The sequence below is a fragment of the Lates calcarifer genome, unplaced genomic scaffold (genome assembly GCF_001640805.2).
Source record: "Lates calcarifer isolate ASB-BC8 unplaced genomic scaffold, TLL_Latcal_v3 _unitig_4228_quiver_1165, whole genome shotgun sequence".
NCBI lineage: Eukaryota > Metazoa > Chordata > Actinopteri > Centropomidae > Lates > Lates calcarifer.
In genome coordinates, this window is record NW_026116784.1 from 1 (window position 1) to 16,326 (window position 16,326).

General features: G+C 41.3%; 1 protein-coding gene across 1 annotated transcript; it reads right to left on the bottom strand.

Annotated features, from left to right (window-relative positions):
* Positions 1 to 342: 342 nt before the first annotated feature.
* Positions 343 to 16,025, bottom strand: LOC108897528 (glycogen [starch] synthase, liver-like). The gene is given in 17 exon segments (XM_051068347.1): positions 343 to 900; positions 902 to 936; positions 1,973 to 2,053; positions 2,422 to 2,585; positions 2,704 to 2,799; positions 3,381 to 3,507; positions 3,979 to 4,092; positions 6,142 to 6,220; positions 6,383 to 6,442; positions 7,248 to 7,354; positions 7,469 to 7,589; positions 7,737 to 7,854; positions 7,942 to 8,086; positions 10,031 to 10,216; positions 10,369 to 10,560; positions 14,123 to 14,304; positions 15,721 to 16,025. Coding segments are annotated over 17 exon segments (2,109 nt in total). The 5' UTR covers positions 15,845 to 16,025; the 3' UTR covers positions 343 to 722.
* Positions 16,026 to 16,326: the final 301 nt, after the last annotated feature.

Here is a 16,326-nt window from a genome sequence, read left to right on the forward strand (position 1 = left end):
CAACAGCATTCTTTGGAAATGTAGACAAAGTTTTTGCCAACTGAAATCCAAACATGCACATCTGACCCATGACTTTACTTTACTGTGCGGACATGTAAAATAGAACAGACAGAAACCAAGTGATAACTGAACAATTAAGACACAGGATCAAAACTTGTAAAATGCATTTTTTTTTATTTCACTGTGACACTGAATCAGACACTTATTTCAACTGTTACAAATATGTGATTGCATTAGAACATAGACTGCATAGTATCTGTAGACAGCATCTTTATTCTACATAACCTGACTGAGAGGAAGCATGTATGCTGAAAACGACAGTGGCCAAAATAAAGCCTTGGGGGACACCATAATTAAAATTCAACTACGAAGAAACAGGTCCAGGTCTGTCCAGGTTTCATGAGATCCAGGACAGCGATATGTAGTATGGCCATCCTGGAACAGGGTTACTTTAGCATATTCTTTTTTTTTTTTTAATTGTTGCAAATCCACAAACTTTCAAAAAGCCTTGGAGACAGGTGACGGAGTTGAGGGTTTTAGTAGACAGCACAAGTAGAAGTGGAAGAACAGCAGGTAACAGCAGTGGGCAGGGAAGTGTGCTCTCCCTCACTAGTGTACAGTATATCTGATAATCAGATTGAAATATTTATTTCATTTTGTGATTATTCCATGTACACCAAGCAGAAGTACTAAGGGACTGAATAAACTGCTCATAGTGAATCTCAGTTTCCTGATTCTCCCGGTTGCTTCTTCTTTCCCTCAGGCATAGCACCCGGTGCAAAGGGAGCCTTGATGTTCAGCCGGTCCCTCTCGGCCTCCTCATCTTCATCATAGGACTCGTCGTCATCATCCTCCACATCACTGTGGTGGGGGTGAGTGGAGGAGGCTGAGGGAGAGGGGCACCGAGTAGGGGCGGGGGTAACGGAAACCCTCCGTCTGTGGAGGGAAAGTTATTGATTAAGTATACCGTTGATGATTTTCTCTTTCCCAAGCAGCTTGCAGTTCATTTGTATAAAAACCTTCTAACACAGATTGATTACAGACAGATTATCCATCATGATCAGGCGCTTCATGGATTGTACTCATCATGTGGTGCGTTCAAGTGCTGGTAAGAAGCTGCAAAATCAGAGTCCTCTGCTTGTAACAGTTTTTTTTCCTCTTTTCTTCCTATTTCTCTCTCCCTTCTACTCCACTCCTTTTCCCCTCCTTTTGTTCCTCACTTCCTCCCTTGCTTCCTTTGCCCCTTTTTTCATTTCCCCCTTTCCTTTGCTCTTCTTTCCCTTTTCTTCTTTCTTTCCTCATTTTCCTCCCCCTTTTTCCTTCCTTTACTTCTCCCCCTGTCTTTTCAACCAGATAATTATTAATCTCTCATATAATATGTTTTTGATCTTGACACTACAATTAAATTGAAATCCAAATTTATATGAAATCTGAAAATTATGTATCAAATTTGGCCTCAGACACAGTCCTTGAATGAGAAGGAGAGCAACAGTAGAGAGGAGAAAGTCTTATTTCATGTAGCGCAGCAGTGTTCAGCCTCAGCACCATCCGAAATGATGTCCTGTCATTCATCCAAATGTTACACTGTCAATTAAAGTCTGACAAATGTGGGTAAAATCCAACAATATGTGCTCTGTGAGTCAGTCAGTACATGAGAGGGATTATCATGTACATATGTTTACAGGTTCTTAAAAGAGCATTTCACTGGGAACCACTGAGAGGTAGATTTCAGATTGTATCACCACAGAGATATCGTGCTTATTAACCCCAAAAGTGCGTAAAGGTGTTAGTCAGACAGGCATCATAGCATATACTGCAACTGAAATGAGTAAAACAGATAAATATTGATGCAGAGCCAGACGCACTTCCAAATGTTCAAACAATTTCTAGCATTAAAATCAATGATCTGGGGATTTGGCAAAGATTTTCATCCTCTAGTCCATTAATCTCTTGTTTGCACAGTGTTGCTCACCTTCAGAGGGGCCATGGGGTCCATCTTGAACTTCTCAGGGAAAGCTCTGCTAAGTGCAAGATGGCGGGCATGTATGTAGAACTGTCAATCACAAGTCAGCAGAGATGTACATCAGCAATTAGAAAAAAAAAAAAAATGACTGACATCTTGCAAGTTTTTCTCCCTTGTTTTGAGTTTAAAGATGTTTGAGGATAACAGACAGGAATGAACACGCCTGTTTCCATCCCGAATTTAAATCTGATGTATTTTCCAAAATAAATCCTAACCCTATTTGATAGCAGATAAATAAAAAGGGCTAAATGGGAGAATCTGTTTAAACAGGAAGAAAACAGGAGGAAACAAAGCAGTAGACCTACAATATCCATCTCTCCTGTCCTGCCTGATAAAGATCATGTTATAGTCTCCCTCTTATAAAACAGCTATTTGTTGCTGGTGCAGCAGAAACAGACCCGTCCCAGGTATCTCCAGTCCAGCAGGTCGGACAGCCTCTCTGTGCGGTTTCGTTGGATGATGCGCTGACGCCGTGACTGCTGACAGAAACTGAACATGAACTGGGTCAGCTGGTTACAGGACTCCTCGGGGGAACGGAACCGCCGGTCCACGATGTAGATACCTGCGTGAGAGAGAGAGAGAGAGGAGGGAGTGGTGCAAATACAGCCAGTGCTTGAGGATGAACACACATGTACTGCCTCAAACTGTGTGTGCATGTGTGTGTTTATGTGTGTCCATACCATAGGCAGCAGGGTCTGAGACATGCTCCTCCATGAAGCAGCCGAAACCTGACAGGTTGGTGGTCACGCTGGGAATGCCCATCACAGTACATTCACCTGGAACACAGAACACAGCTCAGGGCTGATTAGTCCATCAAACAGAAATACAGTGGCAACTATTTTGAAATTCAAGGTTATTGTTCAAGTCAAAAACAGCAGCATTTCATGTTTTCAGCTTCTCAAATGGAAGGATTTTCTGCTTTTATTAGTCTTATACCTGACTTAGATTGTAATAAATTAAAATGTTTGTGTTGTACACTGTTGGTTGAACATAACAAGACATATGGTGAAATGACCCTGTACTCTACAATGTCGTGCTGGTCAATTTTCACTGTTTTGTGATAATTTATAAACCAAATAATTGATCGGTTGAGAAGACAACTAGCAGATTAATCGATGATGAAAATAAGCATTCTTTTCCGCCCTGTTATGTTTGTTGCTGTCATTTGTTGTCAAGCGTTCAGGTGGCAAATTACAGCTGCTGTGTCCATTTTGAATATAATAATATTTTGGGAGGGCGACTGATAAAAGCTGATTTCATTTTCTGATTTGACCATCCTAACAGAATGATACAGACGGGGCTCAGGATGCATGAGCGCTTGCGTATGATAGGTTGTAAGGTGAGGGTAAAAGGCTACCAGGTGTGTATCCCCATGGTTCATAGTAGGAGGGGAACACTCCAAGGTTACAGCCACGAACAAAGTCTTCATAGTCCATCGGCAGCAGGGGACTGGTGGAGGACAAGAACTCAGGGTGGAAGATGATCTGAGGGGAGGAGAGATAGAATAGAAACATAAGGTTGTGGAAAAACAGATGGCTATTATTTGCCATTTATCAACTCAACAGGATCGACTGTGGACTGTGGATTTTTATGGTTCCCAGAGGATGAATCTTAATGTTTTGGTGACCTTTTGACCTTTTCATTTATTGCCACCTCTAAGACCATTTTTTTTCTTGCACATGTGTTTAACTTGCCACATTTAATATAACAGTAGATATCCATGGGCATCAGAGCAACTGTTATAACAACCTGACATTTTCTCTATCATCACCTTTAGTCAAAAAAATTCATTTATGCATATCCCAGACTCTTGAAAATGAGTATAGTCATAAAAAAGTATAAGTAAGACATGATATACGATAAGAAAACGTGTTGGTCAGACAGCTGTACATCACAGCCTACACATGAAATGCAGATACAATAATAACAGACGCATGAAGTGAGCATATGCGTACCTTGACGCGGTCGTTTCTGGAGTTGAACAGGCCGATGCGTCTGACGTTGGACAGGATGGGATCCGTTGAGTCGTCCAGCATGTTGTGAGTGGTCACTGGAGGCAGGCTGTGTCTCTGCAGTAAGTACATGTTCCAAAAAACAGAGAAACGTACAAGTGGTCAGACAGAAACAGAAAGGTCAAAGTGAACCAGTTACTGATTAATGACGGGATAAATGATACGTTTTTATCATCATCATCATCCTGTCATTTTAAAGGGGTTGATGATGGTGACCATTTTTCATTGATCTTTGATTTTTTACGTCATAGTTTTTGTTCTCATGCCCACACTGACAATCAATTTTCCCTCAGGAATAATAATGTTAATCAACTAATCAATCGATATGAAAGATGTTAATTGAGAATTCATATCTCTGCAGCACCCAGCACTAAAAGTCTGGTTTCTCCTCATTGTATGTGTGTGTCTCTGTGGAGGACAATGTTTACTGTCCGTATTCATGTGCAATTTGTCCAGCACATATGATCACAAAAAGCCTAAAGCAATGAAATAACATAATGAGTCTTTGAGTCAGTGTTGTGCAACTGGTAACCTTTCAGAATGTGATTCTGAGAAATGTTGATCAGTGCAGGCATTATCTAAACCCTGGGCTAATGAGGTCTGATCACAACACAGCACAACACAGAACAAAACCATCTATGCTTTATTTTATAGGTCCCACAGTTTCCTGTCATTTCCCTCAAAGCAGCTGGAAATGTATAGAATGACTTAAGAAATACAAATAATATGGAAAACAACAACAGAGTTGGTCATTTACCAGGTTAGCAGGCTGGCTCAACCTGAAGAAACAGACAGCACTCTATTCAACATATCCTGAGAGTATCTGAATTCAGACTTAATTTCCCTTTTATATATACTTTATATATATAAAAAAGCTATGAATGAGTTTGATCATTAGATTATATGTTTTTTGAATGACAATCAAAGACTGGACTAATTAAACTGCTGCTATGAAAAGGTTATAACATCTGAAGAAAGATATGCAAAAATATATATATTGGGGAAATCATTCAAAACCCAACATATTCATGAGCTGTTTAGGTAATTCGAAACAATTATTCTCAACCTATATCTACTATCTGCAAGGATATATAAAAATTTCAATGCTGTTAACACTGCAAATGTAATTCCTTAAACCTCTATTGCACTGGGCTGTAGGCAGAAATCTCTGCAACAGAAATCTCAAAACCTGGACAACAACTGGACGTAGAAAGAGAAATGTGTTTTTTCTATTTTGTGTGAATGGACTCTTAACACAACACAAAATAAACAAATTCAACGTCTGAATTCATCTTAAAAGGCTTCACATGTTGCTGGTTTAAAGGGGAGCAACTCTTCAGTGCAACATCCTTCTCAACTGCTCATCAGAGTTTGTGAAATAAACAGGGCTGTAATTGAAAAGTGGGGGTAGAGGGGAAATGGGCAGGGCTGCAAATGAAAAAAATGACAAACAGAGGAATAATCACAACAGCAATCCAATCAATCCGATCAGCAATCAGAATGAGTCTCTGCTCCATCACTCCCCCCCACACTTGTAGTCAATACCACTCGCACTCCATTTCCAACCACTGAAATATTGACGTTGGCATAAATTCATTTAATCGAGAAAGACCTTTGTATAGGCACTTTGCTTGTAAGACTCTGCTGTAACATATATCACCTCAACACAGCCAGTCTATTGACCCGCAGTCTGGGCCAGAGGAAGGTAATTAACCCACGATCGGCTTGGTTGCATCGCTGACGTTCATTCATGCTTTTTTCTCAATGGAATCCCCTGCGCCCTTCTATAATTGATTTACAACAGGGGCCATTGCTCCCATTGATCACTGCTGGGGAAATGTCTTCTCCATTTATAAAAACAGAGCTGAGGATTACAGGATATATTTCAGGTAGTGCATCCTCGTGGAAACTATACACACACACACACACACACACACACACACACACACATATATATATAAGATTAAGGTCAATATAAGAGGGTAAATATTAGAGGAAGAGACAGGTATCAATAATGTAGACATTAGATGCAGAAATGCTTTAGAAAACTGTGCCACTGCTTATTTAAAAAGAGAATGAAGAAGAAGCAGAAATAAGCTCCTGTACCTGAGTGGCGTAGATGGCTCTCTTCATTATAGTGAAGTCATCTCTGTCCAGAATGGAATTCATATCAGGGATTGTCCCTCTGAAGACAAAGCAAACAAAAAGAAGAAGAAGAAGAAGAAACCCTGCATTATCTTCATGTATTACAGACGGTGTGTTGATGTACACAGCAATCTGACATCAATGTAATCTCTCCCCAAGATCAATAAAGCTCTGGGTTCACATATAGTATCCATATACGTACGTCAACAGAGCATCATACAGCTTTTTTCCAAACTTCTCCTTCACTGTGTGAGCTGTATCCCTGTGAGAGCAAAATGGAAAACAACAAAACTCAGAAATGTGTTTCTGATCCAGACCCACGAGCTCCAGCTGTGTCTCTAAATCCAAATCTGGGTGGGCAAAGTAAAGAAGAAGTGCTTGCCCTCATTCATAGCAAATACTAAGGTGCCCTTGAGGAAGCAGCTTCAACTGTTCCAGTGTCAACAACTCCTTCAAACTAAACAGAATTGGTAGTAGTGGTTGATGCCTTCCAAAATGGCCTAAAACAGACAAGTGGAACCTGACGTGGTCTCCTGCTGTTGTAGTTCATCCACCTCAAGGTTGGATGTGCTGTTCATTCTGAGATGTTTTTCCGTTCCCCACAGTTGTAAAGAGTGGTTATCTGAGTTACTGTAGCCTTTCTATCAGCTCCAACCGGTCTGACCATGACCTCTGACCTCTCTCATCAACAAGGTGTTTCTCTCCACAGACCTGCTGCTCACTGGATGGTTTTGTTTTTGGACTCCATTCTGAGTAAAAACTTAAGACACTGTTGTGAGAAATCCAACCAGCCTGTCTGACTCTAACAATCATGTCACAGTCACTGAGCTCACATTAACTGAAGTTCCTGACCTGGATCTACACGTTTTTATGCATTGCACTGCCTCCACGTGATTGGCTGAATAAGCCGGTGTACGGGTTTTCTTTAAGTGGTTGGTGGGTGTATATCTGCATCAGAGGGATGTCTGCTGCCTTCCTGTAAGTGTGTATATACTGTACTACTGTGTGTATTGTACGATCTAATTTTGTTTGTATTGGACTGTTATTCAAACTACTGTATAGCATACCAGAGCTGTTTGCGTACTGCCTGCCCCTTCAGTGACTCCACGTTGAAGTTGTTGGTTTTGGCAGGCATAATGAAGAAAACCACCACGGTTACATCATTTCTGTGGACCTGTGGAGAGAGAGAGAGGGAAACAGAGGGGGACAGGACAACAACTAGTGATTAGATTATATGCTTATGCATGCAATACAGTAGTCCTGAATCCATAAAACCTAAGGACCTCACCCGCAGCAGGTAATTGAGTCTGGATAGTGATTCAAGGAAAATATCCGCTCCCTTGTTGGAGAACTCATAGCGTCCGGCGATGAAGAAGAAAAGGGTTTTCTCCAGGTTGAAGTCCAGATGACTGCCAGGAGGTTAAGAATTACAATATTTATTGAAGACACAATATAGTCCTATAATGAGAGAATCAAAATTTGATGGCCGCTCACTTAAATGAAAGCACTGGGTCACCTCTACATGGGATGGATCAGAACTACATGAAAAAACTCACCCATAAAAGTGTCCTCTGACAAACTCTTGGATGCGGGTCTTGCTGGTGGAGTGTAGATTTTGAAACTCATGCATGGCTGAGAACTTCTTCACATTTAGTCCATTTGGGGTCACCACATCTGTACCATCAACACAGGAACAGGAGGGCTTTAATAATCCAGTACTGAAATCCAGTATTGAATTATAACAGTGAGAATGTTCCCCACCTGGCTTCCTGTGCAGCATGTGGTTGGCCTCCACTGCTGTGATCTGGGAGACTGTGGTGAAGACATGAGCACAGTGGACCGCCGCTCTCTCCAGACAGTATCGATGGTAGATCTGTCTCTCACCTGCCTCCTTGTCAATGTTGAACTACAAAACGCACACACACACACACGTTTACTTTAGTCACTTTTGGGGAACTTATATATTTCCTGGAGACTCTAACAACTACTTGCCTTACCCTCACCCTGAGCCTAATCTGACCCAAAAGTCAGAAGTAATGGATATGCCATTCCCAATTAACTGGTCTTTAGTCTGAAACTTCCCAAGAGTAATTTAAGTCAGAGCCACACACACACACACACACACACACACACACACACACACTCACATAGAAGGAACAGGTCAATACAGTGTAAGTATCAGTCAGATCCCAGATCTGCTTCAATTTGTATTTGAGTTCATACATATCTGTTTGTGTGTTTGCATGACTGTGCATATAAAAATCTTTTTTACTATACTAATGGGAAATGATGCCATACATGAACATTATATGGATGTCAATCAAACTGCAACTTTGCCACCACACTTCAAAAAATGTTAATGTGTAGGTGATTTTAAATGGCGTGACTACTGGGATATGTTGGGTGGATTAGAATAAAAAAAATAAATAGAATAGAATAGAACAGAGTTTACCAGTTTTATTTGGATTTCATTTGTTTCTAAATCCTGGCTACAGAGTGTGTCAGAGTCAACAAAGCTGAAAATGCATATTGATATGATTCCATTTACAGAATAGCTGAAGTTCCTTTGGACTTCCTGTTCAGACTGAATGGATAATTGACAAACAAGGTGTTTGTCAATCATCCATTCAGTCAGCGAGTGGCCTTTAGGTCCATACTGACCTTTAGGATCTGAGCAGAGAAGAGCCAATCGCAAACATCACACTGACCCCTTCACACAACTCAGCATCACTAATGATGTTCTAAGCAGCTCTAAAAGGCTGCGATTTTGGGTCTGAACCTTAGAATGTGAAAATGAATCTGACAGCAGCTGTATATATGTGTGCAGCCTTGTATTACCAAATGGTGTATGAATAACAGCAATTTCCTTCTGTTATGTTGCATGTGTGCATTTGAATTTCTTGCTTTTCTCTAATCTCTAATATGACAAACAACTCGCCTAAAGCTTAAAATACACAGACATAACCAGTGAATTGTCATAAGTGGCACACTATTAATCTTCATGAGATCAAGTAGAGATGGGACAGAGGTGGGTGTGTGTGTGTGCATGTGTGAGTGTGTAAATGTGTTGCTGTTGTTATAGTTATGTGTTGCATATGGATGATAGGATTTTACAGCTCCATATGTAGATCACGGACTTTTGGCAAACTACATAGGTAGCATGAGAAACATGTTTTGGTTGAAGGTATAAGATGAACCATGTGGGGACCTGGTATGCTGTCCACCTTTCTCCCTCATCTCATAGACATGTGGAATAGCTCTAAATGCTAAAGTTATTGCTAATTAATTGGGATATTTGAGAACACTTATTTTCTAAAGCAGCTGCCACCAGTGAGGACATCTAAAACTACTGGCTGCTCAATGCTGGCTCCAAAAACACTCCAACTGAATAAAATTCCATTTCAAATGTCTGTCTGTAATCCATCCATTATCCATTATTTTTTCTTCCAGTATTTATTTTGTCTGGGATTTTGAAAATTGTTGTTACATCAAGGAGATCTTATGGTTAAAAAAAGAGTGCAACGAAGGACAAGATTTTATGTCCTCAGTAAAGATGGAAACAAGAACTGAACACTGACTCCAGACTTTAAAAGATCCCCTCAACCTATGATAGGATCTAAAAGTGAGAGGGTTCCCATTTCCGCCCCCCTTTTCCTCCTTTGTGTATCCACGACACGTTCATTCACATATTAAGTACAGTGTCTGCTGCATCCAGTGCATATGACAGAATCATTATAATTTGCTCAGTTCTGCTCTGTGTCCATATTTGTTACAGTCTAGTTTCCAGCAGTGACAGTACAGAGTATATATGCGGGTGTAAACTGCATGGCCAGTTCTCCTGGCCGCTCACCTTGTCCAGATTGTTATAAAAGTCTGCATTCCCAGCACACAGGTATCGTCCCAGCAGGGTGGCATGTGTTGTGAATACTGTTGCCATGGGAATCTTGCGAGAGCGAGAGAGAATAAGCCCAGCCCCTGCCTGCCACTCATGGAAATGACCAATGACATTTGGCTTGTCTCCAAGGTTGTCTGTTAGCTGGAAAACAACAAATGACTCAGAGTTGGAAACAGCAGAGTTTGTTACTAACTTAAAGTTGCACTCATTCACAGTTCTGTAACCACAACTGGCAGCAGGGAGTAAGACTGACTGATGCAGTGTGTTCAACATCAGACTGAACACCAGCTGACCTCTTTGAAGAACCAGGCGATCAAGGAGCCCAGGATGAGCGAGTCGTTGGCCTCTCTGTCGTGGTAGGGCAGGCCGATACTGCAGGTCTGCCACAGGTCCCCCTTCCACCGGTCCAGGTTCCAGGCAGCAGAGCCAATGTCGAACAGGATCACGTAGGGGCTGCCCTCGATTAGCCAGCGGCCAAAATGAACCTGCAGCACCGACATCGACACAGGAAACCCACTGAGAGAGAAATACACTTCAGATCTCACAAATTCATGTGAGCTTGAATATACTGGACACATGCCATGATGAGAATGCCTTGCTGAAAGGCACTCTGGCAGAAACACAACTGCTGACCTTCAACACTTTATTTGGCCATGTAACAGTGGAAGAAAAAGATGTTGAATTAAGCAGAGGGAGAATAAAAACATGTAGCAGTGCTTAAATATCAAAGTAAAACAGTAAAATACCCAAGTTTCTTTTATGGAGCACATGATGCAGCACTGCATCAAATGAAATATTTTCATTATATGAAGCATCATACACACATTTCTCTGCAGCTGAGTCTGACAACATCTTTTAAAAGCTTGGGGTCTTGAGAATCAAATGGTTTTAAATGCGGAAGCAGAAAACAGGCTCATAAATGCAGTGAAGTACTAAGGTAATAATCTTAGCGTTAACTCATGAGGTTGAAGCTGCCCACAGTATGTATCTTACAGAATATGTATTTAACATAGTGGACCACACAACATGTCACGTCCCTGGATCATCAGGCTCTCTGGTGTATGTCTGCCATCTAGTGGCTGATGATCAGTGAGTAGTGATAACTGCACTGGTCTCCTCATTGATAGTGTGGTAAACCCACTGAGAGATGCTCAGCAGTGAAAGTGTTGTTTTTACATGATGAAAGCTCATCAGTGTATATGGAAACGTGATACAGTTAAAATATACAATATACAGTACTGTGCAAAAGTTTTAGCCACTAAAGGTGAAGTGAGGATGCTGTCAGAAATAATCTAGTGATTCATTTTTATTCATCAATTGACCTCTTGCACAGTGCAGCAAACACCTTTGCCTTCAACACAGCTCCAGTTCTCCTCAGTACACCTGTACTCAGGTAGTTTGTTCCAGCATGTTGGAGAAGTTGCCTCAGTTCCTCTGTGGATTCAGGCTGTCTCAGTGTCTCTGTCTCTACATGTAATCCCACACTGACTCTGTGATGTTGAGATCAGGACTCTGGGGGTCAGACCATCTGTTGCAGGACTTCTTGTCCTTCATGTCTCTGAGGACAGTTCTTCATGATGCTGACTGTGTGTTTGGATTCACTGTCCTGCAGCAGAATTAATCTGGGACTGATCACACACCTCCCTGATGCTACTGATGAGGGGTAACAAGGGCCTCCGGGAGCTGGAAGGCCTGAAAACAGACCTAGCTGTTGCTCTCTATCAGCCCTTTGCCCTTCCACAGCTCTGCCTGTAAACTGAAGTCTGATACGGCCTTTGTTAACTCCTGTTCTCCTTCTTCGTAGCTAGCCAATTTAAATTATATATTATGCAAATTGTGCTGTGTGAGCGCTGGTCTGGGATTGGTGGAATCCTTTGTTGGCCCGTCCCTCTGCTGCTCCTCGGCTCTGCGCGATGACGTCGCAGTATAAAACCAGGGTAAAGCTGCATTCACGGTGGCTCTAAACTCTGGCCGCCCGTTTGCGCCTTTTGTAATTCCAATTCTTGACAGTATCTCCTGTGTGTGGGTTTAAGAAAACCGTGTATTAGATATGGAGCCACTTTGTGCCACTTTTTGTTTGGTTAAGATAACTGGGCCTGGATGTTTTCTCACACAGTCGTAGGTTTTCCCGTTGTATAGCCACATTTAGCTTAGCAGCGCTACTTCAGTTATATTTGGTTTGGTGTGATTGGTCGATTTTTGGGGGGGGGTTTTCAGTTTTTTCTTTATTTAATTCTTTCCTCCTCCTAGTCTAGTTCCTGAGTGGAGTCCTCATTTTGTTATCTAATTGTTTTACTTATTTCTTTAAGTTAAGTAGCATCCATTGGGCCTTTGTTATCTTTTTGTTCTTTTATTGTTGCTTTCTGGTTGTGTATGTAGTCCCTGTTGGTTCATTAAAAAGTTTATGATTTTGCTACAAACCTTGGACCACCTGGTTTTTATGTTATGACGCCTTCCCCCTAACAAAGTCACAACACCAATCTTGCTAGGTTGGACCTGGAAACATTTCAGTGTCACTTTAAAAACAACACACGACTGAGCTGAACAATCATATGAATGTGAAGTCTGCAGCAGAAAGTAAAACATGCAGAGGAAGAGAAAGATTAAATACACACCTGATTGAATAGCGTAGCAATCCATACCAGTCATCCTCGTGCACAGGATGTAGGAGGATACAAATGAGGCGGTGGGAGCGAAAAAGACTGAAATTCCGGTGCATGCTAACACTACAGAGCAGAGATGGAGTGATGGCACATAAACAGCATAGGGGGAAACCGACAGAGGAAGATAAATTCTAAATAGGTGATGATTAGGCCAGTGGGAGCACCTGTGCGGCTATCCATCAGTAAGGGCCTCTGGGAGCTGGAAGGCCTGAAAACAGATCTAGCTGTTGCTCTCTATCAGCCCTTTGCCCTTCCACAGCTCTGCCTGTAAACTGAAGTCTGATATAGCCTTTGTTAACTCCAGTTCTCCTTCTTCGTAGCTAGCCAATTTAAATTATATATTATGCAAATTATGCTGTGTGAGCGCTGGTCTGGGATTGGAGGGAGAATAAAAACATGTAGCACTGGTCTCCTCATTGATAGTGTGGTAAACCCACTGAGAGATGCTCAGCAGTGAAAGTGTTGTTTTTACATGATGAAAGCTCATCAGTGTATATGGAAACGTGATACAGTTAAAATATACAATATACAGTACTGTGCAAAAGTTTTAGCCACTAAAGGTGAAGTGAGGATGCTGTCAAAAATAATCTAGTGATTCATTTTTATTCATCAATTGACCTCTTGCACAGTGCAGCAAACACCTTTGCCTTCAACACAGCTCCAGTTCTCCTCAGTACACCTGTACTCAGGTAGTTTGCTCCAGCATGTTGGAGAAGTTGCCTCAGTTCCTCTGTGGATTCAGGCTGTCTCAGTGTCTCTGTCTCTACATGTAATCCCACACTGACTCTGTGATGTTGAGATCAGGACTCTGTGGGGGTCAGACCAAGGACTTCTTGTCCTTCATGTCTCTGAGGACAGTTCTTCATGATGCTGACTGTGTGTTTGGATTCACTGTCCTGCAGCAGAATTAATCTGGGACTGATGCTACTGATGAGGGGTAAGAGTAAAAACATCTGAAGTGTCTAAAACTTTTGCACAGTACTGTATAACTAAATAAACACAAAAATAATTTTAATACAACATAAACACCAAAGATTCATATTCCATACATATAAATATGTATATAATGTATTAACAACACATGTTATCACTGTAAAACACAAACTACATGCTCACTGCTGGTGATTGACTCACAGTCTATCTTAGAATTAGTAAGTTACAAAATTAAAATGACTAACTATTGATTATTAGTTGTAGCAATTGTATTAGTATTACTACAAGTTTTGGAATAAGTACTGCTTACTGAGTTGAGGTAGTGATGGTGCTGCATTTTGGGACTTACCTTAGTTTACTTTGTTTTAATCACTGAGAAGAATTCAGTTATTTGCTCAAGGGCACTTTGAAATATAAACACACACACACACACACACACACACACTCCCACCTGGCAGCCGTTGTGGATGAGAGCGTCCATGGCCTTCCTGATGGCTGGGTTAGGCGGCTCACAGCCCTCCACCTGAGTCTTGAAGTTCTGCTCAAAGTACGGCCCCATCATGTAGTAGTTCTCCCCCCATTCATCCACTGTGATCTTAGCCTTGGTTTGAATCACTGTGTAGATTCCTCCAACTGAAGGTTGACACACGGGGGAAAGGAAAAGACAGCTCACAAGCCTCATTCTCCTCTGCATTTAAATATTAACATCATTTACTTTTACAACAACCCTGCTCTGTTTCATTCATTTCAATTACTTTGGTGTTTTATCAGTCTTCATTCATTCATCGTGTATTTAAACACTAAATATTGATTCTCTATGTTCAAATGGATCTTCAGTAATCACAGTACTGAGTACCTCAGTATTTTGTGTGGTTTGTTGTGTGTCAGAATTCTCTGTTTTGTAACAGACTAACACGTGGGAATGTTTTTCTCAGTCTCTCACTTGGCAACAAAAAGACAAATATTGATATGAGAGACCGCCAACAATTTCTGAGCTCATAATGACGTCTGAACCGCATCACTGAGCGGTGGTTGTATAAGAGGTGAGGGCAGAGAAAACAGCAGAACGACCAGTAACCTCTGAACTGTTTGACAATGTGACCACACACTTTATCAGAGGCTCAGAAACTCCAGACTCAGAACTCTACAGTTTCTGTAAAAAAAAAAAAAAAAACATGGAAGCCACTTTATACTTTAATTGACATGTTGAGAGCAGTGTTTAACTTTTAATATAGATAGATAGATAGATAGATAGATAGATAGATAGATAGATAGATAGATAGATAGATAGATAGATGAGATAAAGCGAGCAGACCTTGCAGAGTCGACATTAATTTGTCACATACTGAGGTCAAAGGTCAAGGTCAGAATCTCCACACTCAAGTTTATAAAACCAGCCTCAAAAGTAACTTTGTGTTTGAGGTTCAAAGTGCTCAGTGTAAAAATCAAAATGAGCAGCTTTGTTAAATTCATTCATATGAATATGTAGCTGTAAGAAAGAATCCTAATACAACTCAACAAACCTCACTCTGTGCCGTGCAATCATAGACATTTGATGTACAAACACACGGCAGGGGGTGAGTCATTGATTCATACAGTTTGTTCAGCATTAAAATGAATTTTCTCGTATCGGCCTCAGGAGAATCAGTAGCTCCATTCTTCCATGACTTATCTACAGTTTAATGTTTAACTCTTCAGAGGGAGCAGACTCTGACTCCACTCGGCTGCGGATTTCAATATTTGCTCTTTGAGGGGCAATGAGTCGCAGTTTACCACAAAATCTTACCAACACAGCCAGATTTCACAGTGTTAACTTTAACGCCTTAATGGATTTATTTCATTCATTCTGCTGCCATAACCAGATGCTTTCACATTATTATCCAAAATCAAGGCTATATTCAAACACCTGTATACCTGTATAATTTTGTAATGCTGAACTTATCCTTACTGCATGGATGCATCAGATGAAGCATCTCGTTTCTATTGGAAATGAAAGAATCTCTACACACTACTGATAATCAGAGGCTGTAGGTTTCTGCTCAGACTTACCTTTGTTGGTCACCTCCCAGGCCACCTCAAAGAGCAGCAGGTCCTCCACAGGCAGCTCGTCCTCCTCCCAGGCCGGCAGCACCCCACTCAGGGATGTCATGGACAAGGAACGAGACAGCGGCATCGTGAAACTTTGTAGAGGTCCGACGGGCAGGAGGTGGAATCTGAAGAAGGTCTGTGGCGGTCTGGAGAGGAAAAATCTCCAAACAGGCCCGCAAGGTGAAGGTCCTGAGCTCAGCAGGGACAGTCCTCCAGGACGCAACGGGACAAGATAACGGGGACGTATGAAGGCAAAGAGCTTCAACCCCGCCTACTGAGGGTGACCCCTCTACACACACACACACACACACACACACACGTGCACATGCATACACACGCAGATTTGGTGGAGTCATGTGTGATGAACTGAGTGTGATTGTGAAATGTTGATGAATGTAAACAGTACCAATGACAGTATCTGTATTTTAGATTATTAGATGTTTATATGGGCACATTTTACTTTCATTTTATTTATTCTCTTTTTTTTCTTTTTTTTTGTTTGATTTGGTTTATTTGACAGAGGCAGTGTTCATAGGCACAAAGTAGATTAAAATGTCCATACTGTAG